This window comes from Crocuta crocuta, unplaced genomic scaffold (assembly GCF_008692635.1).
Source record: "Crocuta crocuta isolate KB4526 unplaced genomic scaffold, BGI_CrCroc_1.0 scaffold14, whole genome shotgun sequence".
Taxonomy (NCBI): domain Eukaryota; kingdom Metazoa; phylum Chordata; class Mammalia; order Carnivora; family Hyaenidae; genus Crocuta; species Crocuta crocuta.
Window position 1 is genome coordinate 3909387 of NW_027530209.1, and position 12211 is coordinate 3921597.

The following is a 12211-nucleotide window of genomic DNA, read 5'->3' on the forward strand; positions in this document are numbered from 1 at the left end:
AGACAGTCACAAATCCACCCAGTCAACAAATGGAACTGCGCACCCACCATATTCAGCATTCTGGGACAGGGCATAAAGGCCAGGAAATAAGGCCCGGTGCCCCAAACCTTGGAGAAGGGTGAGTTAAAGCTCATCGCTTCGATGTCTTCGAGGAATCGCTCTGTCCAGTGTCTCGGGATCAATTCTCCGTCTCATCTTCGGTCTTGACTCCCAGAAACGCCAAGTTTCGGCTCTGAACTCAGTTCCCTGACTTCCCCTGCCCCTTCAGTCCATTCGAGTTGCTGGGGTAGAATTCCGCTGCTTTTAGCAGCAAGCTCCCTCTATCGTCCCAAGGAAGAGTTGACTCTTGCCGAAGCTGCGCCCCCGACTTCCTCCTGCACGTGGAGCCTTGAAGACAAGAGGGAATCCCCGCGAGTAAAATCTGCTTGGACCTGGCCCTCGGAGATGACCTTGAAGCCACGGCGGCGGGCCGGGGCGGGGCTGAGAGACCCGGACTTGGACCTGGGCCACAGCGCGCAGGTAGCGCACCTGACCCGAAGGACCGGGGAGAGGGGGGCGGGCACCACTCGGGGGGCGGAGCATGGAGCTCGCCGGCCCAGCCCCAAGGGAGTACACTGCGCCCGCTTGTCGCCACCGGGTCCCGGTGACCATGGGGAAGCTGGTGGTGCTGACCTTGCTTGGGGCCCTCCTAGCCCTAATCGGGGAGAGATTAGTGGCGTTTAGGTGAGTAGGCATCTTGGTGGGGGTATCCTTGGGTCTGTTTCTCCAAGTTTCAAGGGCTGTCCCCTGCCGCCTTGCTAGCAAGTAAGAATGGACGTGTTTGGAACTTCACTCCTCAGGCCCACCCAGCAAACTATCCCTTGAGAAGCCCTGATGTGGAGAGTGAGCTGTTTGGCTTTCCTAAAATGGCAGAACAGAATTACCCCCCCATTTATGTTCTGAAAGTCATGGCCCCCAGCCCCACCTCCTTTTCCTGGTTGCCCTCAGCATTCTGCTCCTGAGAAAAACAAACTCAGTTGGAAGTGCTGGACCTGGAGGGGACCAGGCTACCAGCTGGATGTTTATGGCCCAGGCGGACACTGCCCAAGGCCAGCTAAACATTGATGAGTACCTGGATACAGAACTCATCCTAGATTAAAAACTAGCCAGACAGCAGGGAAATGAGCTGAAACCGGCAGGTGGTAACTGGCATTTTGCAGGAATTAGGACCTTTTGAATTGGAAGATCTAGTAGTGATGGCCGGAAATATCTCAAGAAAAGTCAATATACTGGGCTAGAAAGAAATATTAGGTATGATATGCAATTCTGAGTGCGTCTTATGCCTCTGCTTGCCTTCACTTGTCTTGGGGTTGTTTTTATTTCTTCAAGTGTAAGCTGATCTCAGAGGTTCATGATAGAATCTGTTGAGAAGCCTGATTCCTTTTGTTAATACTTTTCTACTTCAGCTTGAGAGTGTTTGTTGTTACGTTTGTTCCCAGTGCACCCGAGTGAGAGACTCATAGAAAAAAATAATTATAAGGTAGATCTAAGGTACATATTTAAAAAAGTGACAGTAAGATAAGTGTAGAATCTTCTTGGATACATTCAGTAAAAAATTCAGATTATCTCTGGTATTCAGAAGAATGGTTCACTGTGAAAACAGGAATACTATAGTGAAAAACAATTGGGCCAGTTGTTTAAGTTGTGGTCAGTTTGATGGTTTCATATACTTGCAAAATAAGTCAGCATAATTTTTTTTTTTAAATAATGAAGTTAAAACAAAAGCCACAGGGTTTAGCAATTAGGAGATGCTTGAGTTTTGGGAAAGCATTTTGGTGGGGGGTTCAAAAGACAAGACTATAGGTAATTAAGGGGAGCCAAAGTGCAGATTTATAATAGACAATGCTTTAGCAAATTAAATTTAAATGTACTATTCTGTACATTTAAAGTAATAATACTGCTCAGTTCCTCATATAGTATCATTTACTGGGCAGCGCAGTGTTGTCCTTGTTAATGGCATTTTAGTCTTTGAACAATAACTCGGTGAGATTAGCTGATGTTTGCACATTGCTTGCATAATGTCCAGGTTATGTAAATAAATGTAAATAAAAGGAGGTGCCTACTTACTTGTTACATCACCCATAAATGATGAGAAGCGAAGTTAATGAGCAAGAAGGGGATCGAAGGCCATGTTTCAACATTGACTTTGGATGTTGCACATTGACCTCTAGTGTTTTTATCTTCTATAGACAAAGAACGAATGCATCTCGAGAAGTGGAACCAGTAGAGCTCCCAAACTGCCACCTTATTGAGGGTCTTGGTATGTATGTGACAGCACAAGTTCTTGGTCATTAGCCACGTGACTGAGGCTGCCAACGAATTGAATTCCCTGTCACTCCTTAGATCTCCCTCCCGCGGCCTTAGCCCCATGCACTTTACCTGAGCCACTTCATCCCAGGTGTCCAAGGGTCCCCCTAAATGTCAAAATCTGTGGCTTTTTCCCAGTCCTGTTTTTCTTCCTGACACATCTCCCCCATTTCAAGGCTGTCCTGCCCCTTACTAAAGGTTCCCCTCATCCCTTCTGGGCCATTTCACTCCCCTCTCTCTTTTCCCGGTGCCTACCTTACTTCTTTTCTCTCTTCTTCTGTCTCCTCGGTGATATATCTGGCTTCAAAATTTATCTGCACCAAGAGAAATACGACCGAGCCCTCACCCTCCTGAACCTCACCGCCTACTCAGGCGTCTTCAGAAAACTTAATGAAAACCTCATAGGTGGCTCCCTGACCTCTGAAACGGCAGGCCTCCTTTTCCAGCCTGAAACTACTTTCCATTTCTGTCATTGCCTCCCTCATACCCTCAGCCACAGCTAGCTCCCCTTTAGACTGCCCCTGTGTTCGGTAACCCCATCCCCAGGGGAGACATTTGTTTTCTCCTTGTCGCTCATTGTCCCATGTGAGACTCCTTGGGCTCCACCTCCTCTGTGGCCCCATTCGGAAAGCATCTTACCTATTGATTCCTGCTGGTTACTACTCATTACTGCGGGTTACTACTTTCTGCTCCTTAGTGCTTGTCTGCTGATTTGGGCTCCAAGCTTCCCATTCTCCCTGACGCTGCTACTAGAAATACAGTTCCACGTAGATTCTGTTCACTGTCCAGAGAATACGCCTTTTCACTTTCTCATGGTTGCTCATGAAATCCTCTCCACTGATTTCTTCATGTTTGCTTGCTGAGACCGGCTGCAAATTTCTGTCCCACCCCTGAACTCCCCGGTGCTCTGAAACCCTCATTCACTTGTGACATTCTCCCCGGTGCTCTGAAACCCTCATTCACTTGTGACATCTACCACGTGCTTTGTTTTATGGCTAGCGGTGTTCTCTCTTTCTCTCACTAGCAGGCTGTAAGCTCCCTAGGGTCAAGGACTCTGACTTATTTATCAGTATGTGGCAGGATGACAGTATACTTTATTTTGATATGAGTCTGTATTTTATTTTTCTTGATACATGTATTTCTTTATATATGATATATTTTGACTATCTATGTCTATATCTATATCATCTATATCTATATCTATATCTATATATGAGAGGGAGGGGAGGGGTGGAGAGGAAGAGGTTTGTGCTGCCAGCTAGAAAACAGAAGGAACTGAAGACAAATTCTTTCCTGACTTCTGTTCTCAAAAACTGGAGTTCCTTCACAAGCCTCTGAGGGACAAAGGATACGAATGTGTGGATTTTTTTAAATAACAGGGATCCTTTCCCCACTGCCTGAGGGCATTCTGGGAGTGGTGCAGGAAGCCAAAAGAAATGGTGACAAGGTGTTCTTAAGGGAGGCTGGATTCTTTGCACTGTGTTTCCCAGCCTGAGCAAAGATCGGGTGCCCATCTAGGACTTGGCAGTGGCAGAACTGTGTAAATGGCAGGGAAAGCCTGGGCTTGGCAGTGAGTAATTCGCTGGTGACCAGTATACAATAAAGGCCAGATGGACTTTCCCAAACATTCTACTTTTTAAAAACTGGCCACTTACAACATTTGCAAAACCCCGGCAGAAGACTCAGTAATGACTGAGATTGAATTTCCCTTCAGTTTAGTGGAATGTGGGTTCAGGATCAGATTTAATTTGATTTAAAAAAAAAAAAAAGGATATGTAACATTCACTCATTTGTTTACTGTTTTGTGGAGTAACATTCATATTTATTACACATCTATCTCTCAAAAGATATGAGCCTGCCAAATAATGTAGAGGGATAATTAAACTAAATGATTTCTGAAGTCTAGTCTGACTCTCAGAGATATAATGCAAATAGATTTCAGAAGCTAAAACCAGGACTAATATTGTAAGACATAGATCAATGTTCTGATGATCCAAATATTTTGAAAAGAATGGCTTAAATGGTTGGAAACTGGCTGGGAGCAGAAGAAAAAAAAAAAGGGACTTCTAATGTCTATTGGCATTTTTCCATTTTGTATTTGGAGAACTAAATAAATTTGTCAATAGGACAGTATTGATATATATCAAAAAATAATACCACTGCTTTTTAAAAGGCCTAGTGTCTACAAACATTCTGCCGAGTCCTTTACAAACATTTACTTCATCCTCACAACCGACCTGTAAGGTGGGTGCTCCTTCTGTCCTTGCAGATTAGGAAACTGACACACAGAAGCATGAAGTTACTTGCCCAGTGGTCTGGAACGAGCAAGTGACGGGCCTAGATTATGAGCCAGTGTGGCTTTCTTCTATGCCTTGTAGTCTGTTGTGTGACACGGCCTCTCTTATCTACTGACAACACCTTTGGTTATGGAAGTGTCAGAGACTAGGATGGCAGCAGAAAACAAAATCTGAGATGCAAAAAGGTGGAATATTAATAAATAGAGCTGACCAAAACAAGGCAGGCTGGATATTTAAATAAAAAATCGTTAGTGAGACCACCTTCACAAGACCCAACCATGTGATGAGTGAAAAGCTTTATGAAGCAATGGAAAAACCACTAAAGGATTTTAGGCAGGGCTTGGTACGCAGTAACAGAGCTGGAGGAGAATTCTGACTTAGATTTTCTTCAAGATCTAGGCTTTTGTGGTTAATTTTATTGATGGAAGAAACTTTCTATTTTCTCCCCCTTCCCAGTATTCTTTCTACGAAGAAAAGTTGAAAAGAGAAGTATTTCTAACTTCTAGAAGCCATACCTCATAACTCCTTTTGTATTAAGTTTATGTTTTTTCCAAGGCTTTGAAGGTCAAGGATTGTTTTAGCCAGGAAGTGATTTGGCTGTCTTTGGCATCTAATCAAAGCTGCACGTGAAATTCGGATAGCTTACTGGGGTTCCACCTTCGGCAGGATTATCAAGTAGACAGTCATTGAATTTGGTGTCTTTCTATCTTTCTCTCTATCCCTTTTCCTCTCCAGCAGCTTCCCATATCTCCAGCATCTGTTTCTACTCCATGGTAGGTTCCTTATGTTTTGATTGTTGCCTGTCAGAATCTTCTTTCCAAGAGGCGAAATGGTGATAATATTAGTTGATCATAATGTTTGTGTGTGACACTTTCTCAGGGCACCTGTAGAATATGAACAAAGGCCAAAGAGACAAAGTTATGCCAAATAGAGGACGGACAGGTTAAAAAGCAGTAGACACCTATTCATAAGACTGATTTTAGACTTCTCAGTGGGGTTTTAATGATAGCTGTGCACAGGCTAGTGAGTATGTAGGGAAGACTCGGGAGAGGGTCCCCTGGGGCCTCTGACTCCCCGAGGTGTCACTGTTGCTGAGATACACTATGGTGTCATGCAGGTGGAGTGTAGGTGGGGGAAGTGGACAGGAGGGGTAGGAATACTGTGCAGTCAGTATTCTTCTTCACATCTGAGTGGAAAGCACCAGCATCCCTGTGCTCCAGATTAAGTAGGTAAGTAAAGACAAATACAACACTTCCAGAAGACACTCACTCCTAGTGTAGCTGAAATTATTGAGGTAGATTAGTGCTGCCATGGGAGATATGTGAAATGGCATTTGGAAGATAAACGGACCAAACCAAAGAACACACAGTTGAGGATGTCTTGTACTTAGAGATTAACACTCACCTGTCAATAGTTTAACCCAAAGACAAGACAGAGTTCAAGAAACTAGCATGATTTATCTTATTTTGTCAGTCAGCCAGCTTTTATTGAGAGGTTTTATAGTGAAACTGCAGGTATTATCTTGGGTGCAAAGCTAGAGTAGCAATGAAAACTGGTCCTTATTCCCAGGAAGTTTACTGTCTAGTAAGAAATCAACAAGTCAGTAGAAGGTTACAGCCTAGGCGTGAAGAAGATATCATGGTGTAGGTAGTCACAGGTGACCGTATTAGCACATAAAATGGGCACTGGAACCGAGAGAGATTGGAAACGCTGAAGAGGTGGTCCCCATGCTCTTCTCTGGAGCCCGTGATACTCAGCCAGAGGGAAGTGAAGGTGGTGTGAAAAAGATGTGGGTTGCCAAGCAGGGGCAGCGGTACGTGCTCAGGCATGCAGGTGAATGAGTGTGACACGTTTCAGGAACTCCTAACAGAAGAACCGCAGCACAGCTGGTATAGAGAGTGCAGAGTGGGGCCCATAACAACTGGGACTGGAGCCAGCATGTGGAGGATTTGGAATCCAGGCCAAGAGGCTTAAGATTCGTGTTGCCAACCATAGGGGACCTCTGAAGGGTTTTTAGCAGGAGAGTGACAAGATCAACTTTGCAATTTAAGATGATGACTGTCAGCAGTGCAGAGAATGGTAGTAGGGAAGCAAAGCTGACCTATTAGAAAGCTATTGTGGAAATTCAGAGGTGATTGCTAGAGCTCAAATGATGATGACCAGTTAGATTTGGGGAGTAAGGAAACAAAAGCATCAGAGGCAACTCCAAGTTCTCTGATTTGGGTACTTCGGGGATGGAATGCCATCCCCTGAAGTCAAAATATAGAAAATGTAGCAGGGGCGCCTGGATGGCTCAGTAGGATAAGCATCTGACTTTGGCTCAGGTCATGATCTCACAGTTCGTGGGTTTGAGCCCCACGCTGGGCTCTGTGCTGACAGCTCAGAGCCTGGAGCCTGTTTCAGATTCTGTGCCTCCCTCTCTCTCTGACCCTCCCCTGCTTGTTCACACACTCTCTCTCAGAAATAAATAAAATATAAAAAAAATTAAAAAAAAAAAAAGAAAACATAGCAGATTCAAAGGGGATATGTCCAGATCAGTTTGGGACACATTAAATATGAGAAGTGAAAAAGCCAGGTAGGAATAGCCAATATACAGGTGAATGTAGAAGTCTAGAAATCGGTAGAAAGGTTTGGGCTTGATTTAAAGATTAGAGAGTCAAGGCACTTGGGTGAAAGCTGAAGACACGGGACTGGAGTAGATTGCACAGGTAGAAGGGCCACTCTACCATGAGAAGCAGCCAAAGGCGGGTACAGCCTGGAGAATACCCACATTCAGAACAGAGCTGAGAAGGAGAGTAAGGCAAAAGGAAACCAGAAAGGAGTGTTCGGAGAAAAAAAAGGTTGGTTCAAAATTTAACCAACCTGTATGCAATGTGATTTTTCCAATTGCTTTATTCAATTTGCCGGATTCTCCCAATGTCTATATTACTCCATGTGGAAATAGCACTAAATATTCCAGGCCATCAAGATACCATAGATACATAAATCCTGATTAACTGGACTGTTTGGAAAATGGAAAGCTCTGATTAATTTAATTTTCAGGTTACTAGTTGGGGATTAGTTTCAGTAAATGAACACATAATGAAATTTCCCTCCGTTCTCTAATCTTCAGTGCCCATTGCTCATTATTCTGTTGATTCAAATATGCATTTTACTTGGCTTTGTCCCACTTTTCTCTCCCTCTCCCCTCAATTGCCTTTTGACACACTAGCAACCCATTATCCCGTGTAACCATTTCTCCACATGTTCCAATTACTATAGCTGTGTAACAAACCACCTTAAAACTGAGTGACTGACTCAAATGACAATTATTTTGCTCATGACTTTGCAGTTTTAACAGGGCTCAGTGGACACAGCTCTTTACTGTTCTACTTGCGTCAGCTACAGTGACTCAAAGGCTGGGAAGTGAAGTTATCTGACACTCCTCTAGTATCTTCTCTACTTTGTGTAGTCTCTGTATAGTCTCTCCTCTGTAGCTTCAAAGTACCCAAACTCCCTGCCTTTAAGTTCAAGGTCCCCAAGGTGCATGCTCACAGAGACAGAGACAGAGACAGGGAAAGGAGGGAAGGGAAAGGTTAAGATGGGAAGGGAAGAGAGAAGAGAGGAGAAAGAGAAAGAGAGAGAGATTGAAAGAAAACCAGCAACAGCTATGGTTATGACTTTACCTTGTATGTCATGTGGCATAATTTCCCCCTCATTTTATTTGTCAAGGGGAGAGAATACAGACCTTACCTCCTGATGGAAGAATATGAACATCCCATTTTAAGAAGGGCATGCGGCTATGATGCATACTACTTCCACTGTACTTGTAAAATACTGTTTGCCACAATAGATAACCGTTGCCTTTACACTCAGTCCTACCTGCTTGGGGCTACCTCCTATGTGGGTCTATCTCTCTATTAGGAGCCATGTGAGCCCCTTTTTTATTCTGTTTATGGTCATAAGTCACTTATTATATGTCTCTTTCCATAGAAAAATGCTCAGGACCAGCTCTCAATGAGAAAGAGAGCTGACTACAGTTTTTTTCAAATTTATCTATATTTGTTAGTCTTTCCTAAGACCTATTGCTTTATTCAAGATGACAATTACTCAGTGATTTCCCAATATGACTGGGTAATGATATATTTTTAGGCCTCAACAAGCTGGAAGAGAGAAATGTTTGGCTGAGAGGCCTTTAAGAGACCTTCACAATGGGGACTTTCCACTGTTATCACTCTGTCTGTAGGATCAGCCTTCTATGCGGAACAAGGCTGAATCTCTCAAGGCACACCCTAGAAGTTGTTATTCAAAGAATAAATCTAGGATTATGAATTTATTTGATAGTTATTTGTTTTTTTTCCTCCTGAAAATTGAGTTATAAAAAAAACAATTTAGTACTTAGGGAACCTGACTCAGGTTTCCCTGTAGAGCAGCATGCCTACGGGGTTCTTGGAAGTTAATGTAGTTTCCCAAGTACATAGTTGAAAAAGTCAATATAGTTTCCAAAAGAAGTTGAAAGTTTTGTCTGTGGTATTTTCTTTTAAACCTTCATTCATGCATCTTCGTGATTCTCCACTTCTTTTGCAGAAAATGGCTCTGAAGATATTGATATCCTTCCTAGTGGGCTGGCTTTTATCTCCAGCGTAAGTATCTTCCATGCCCCTCAGATGCTCACGTTCATGCTGTATAGAGCGTACATTAATATTGCTGACTAGAGCTGCCAGATGGACCCCTACACACTCATCCCAACTGTGGGTAAATCGGTCAACCACAGAAGCCAGAACCGGATTCCAGTAGGCTAATCAGTATGCCACAGGAGTGCCCTGGCTTGCATGCCCCACGTGGGCAGGTCCTTATAGGCAGTTCCACAGTCAGTAAGGTCTCAGTAAATGTTTTTGATTTCCATTCCAATCCTGGATTAGTCTCCAGATTTGTGCATCATTGCCTTATTTTGCTGGACCTCATCTTCTGGTAGTCGTCTTTGTACTAACTAGTATTCCTCTTGCTATGCCTGCCTGTGTTTGGAGCCCAGGAAATGTTTGTGAAGCGTATGTTAACCTTGTTACTCAATTCAAAAGCCTGAGCATTTTCCATCTTGAGTTCCTTGCATTCCTTCCAACTCTTTTCAAAGATAAGTAGAGAAGATCCTGTGTTTTATTTCCAATACTACCGTCACAGGTTTGGGATATTCAGGAAGCTAGGTGAAGGACTGATAGATAAATTAAATATGCTAAATTAAAATATGTATGTTATGAAGATGTCAAAAGTTGCCATGTGTTTGTTGAACAGTTGCAATTTGGAATGAGACCTAAGGTTTTGAAAAAGGAGACTGACTACATTTCAGTGTGAATGCTGATTGCTGGAATTTCATGTCCTAATATTCCATTTTGACTGGTAGAATACTACCATATAACATGAAGTTTAAAATCTGTATCTTTTTGGCTAAAAAGAGACACATATAATAACACTTAAAGGCCTGAAATTCTAACTTCTTAAGTATGCCTTGTATAGTCAGGGTCTCCGTTGGATTTTATTTTTTTTAATTTTTTAAAATATTTTTATTTATTTCTAGGAGAGAGAGAGAGAGAGAGAGAGAGAGAGACAGCGTGAGCAGGGGAGGGTCAGAGAGAGAGGGAGACACAGACTCTGAAATAGGCTCCAGGCTCTGAGCTGGCAGTCAGCACAGAGCCCGACGCGGGGCTCGAACCCACGAACCGCGAGATCATGACCCAAGCGAAAGTCGGACGCTTAACCGACTAAGCCACCCAGGCGCCCTCTCAGTTAGATTTTAAAATGCTGTTGGTGTGATATGTGTTGGGGAGGAATTTTATTTCTTTACTTTTCTTCCAAAGCCAAAGGTAAAATAAAGCTTGTCTAGAAAAGTTTTCTCTTTGTTGACTTAAATTTTCTATTGTCAATTTAGATTTTTAATGTCACTCCAATAGACTTTAAAAAAATGGTTGTTCTACAACTGGGAGATTTCTTCTTTGCTTTTAGAAAATAATGTTTGTAGCTCCAACTGTACACCTTCTATTTTCACTGGAACTAAAAGTACTTAACTGTTGCTGTGTAGAACTAGAGAATTTCACCACAAATAATTCCCTGAGAAATGTTAACATGGACCTTTAAGTAATAGAGCTCTTTTTTTTTTCTTTTTTTTGTAAACTAACAACTCATAGGCTAAAGATGGTGCTTTTGGCTCACTTTAAATCTTTCTGTACTGCAAATAGTTCAAGTTCCTATTCTTGGTTTTTCCTATTGTCCATTCTTGCTATCATAGAGCACGTTTGGAAGCTGCTGATTTAGAGAGAAATTCTGTGCAATAGTTATTTTTAGTCTGCAGAGAGGTGCCAAGCAATCTATTTGCTTTCTTACCTTGAGACTTGGCATTGGCATACTTCCCTTTCCTGCTTTCTTCACGCATTACAGGCCAGCTCCGCGTTCTCTGTCAGGCCTCACTCTGGCGGCACTCTAATTCTGCAGAAAAGTCTTCCCTAACACTCTTCCTGGGTGATGTGCCTCTTCTATGCTCCCTCACATTCTTTGTGCTTAGTCTCTTACATACCACACTATATCTGATGTGGTCGTTGGTGCTGCCTCCCCAGATTTCAAGCTCCTTGTGGCCAGGATTTTGCGGAGCATCCGTTGGTATGCTCAGCACCCGATACGCTCGCTACCTGATGTGCAGAGGGTACTTGAATATTACTGAATGCATGTGCTGGTGAATGAAGGCAGTAGAGAATTTCAATGCCAACTCACATACACATGTAGACTGTTGGGAAAAATAAGAGGCCTGCCCCTCCCTGGGATTTTCACTATTTTCAATGGTGAATGACATTGAAAGAATTGTTTGTTTTCACTTGGTACAAATTCCTACCCAACTGCTCAAACAGAAAACAGGGTGCATATGAAGCCACTTATTGGAAGTGTTTCAGTCATCATGACACTTAATCTAGGTCAAGTTTTTTTTTTTTTTACAATGTCCTACCGTTATTTACTTATTGAATCATTTCCATTTCTGGAACACTGAGTCTTTAAACTGACAGTGCCCTTGTGTGTCCCTAAGCTACCCAGGTGCCTGTTGTGGTGTTCTTCCTTGAGCTGCCTTCCTCAACAGTGTTCTCCACTTTCAAACCTTTCTGTATGGTGTGTCGGAAAGAATGTGCACAATTAATGATGTGAGTGACTTAATGAATTCACTTCTCTGGGCTTAATTTTCTTCAGGTGAAAAGGGAAGAATTAGATGTCTCTGAGTTTTTGTTGTTCTTGTTGCTTTTTGGTCCATTGTTACCACCACCTAAGCCATTGGGCTTGGTGGCAGTTTGACTATGGGAAAAGGGTAGGCTTGAAGCCAGAATTCCATGGCCTTATATTGGGGAGAACAGTGATGCTCTTCACTGAGAATAATAGATACAGATGAGAGGAAGGATTTGAGGGGAGAAAGTTGACTTTGTTCTGATAATTTGATTCTGTACTACTCTTAGGAAGCAGTTGGGAATGCAGTTGAGAACTCGAGAGAGAGGTTCCAGGTAAATGTGCAGATTTGAAAATAATTGGCGTAGAAGAAATATCTGAAACCTTATGAATAA

General features: G+C 42.8%; 1 protein-coding gene across 2 annotated transcripts in view; it reads left to right on the top strand.

Annotated features, from left to right (window-relative positions):
* The first annotated feature begins 606 nt into the window (after positions 1 to 606).
* PON3 (paraoxonase 3) overlaps positions 607 to 12211 on the top strand; it is a 30292-nt gene continuing 18687 nt past the window's right edge. For both annotated transcript variants that reach the window (XM_077765375.1, XM_077765374.1), the window contains exons 1-3: positions 607 to 723; positions 2229 to 2299; positions 9210 to 9265. In XM_077765375.1, coding sequence (XP_077621501.1) covers positions 650 to 723; positions 2229 to 2299; positions 9210 to 9265 — 201 coding nt within the window. In that variant the 5' untranslated portion in view covers positions 607 to 649. The remainder of the gene's footprint in view (positions 724 to 2228; positions 2300 to 9209; positions 9266 to 12211) is intronic.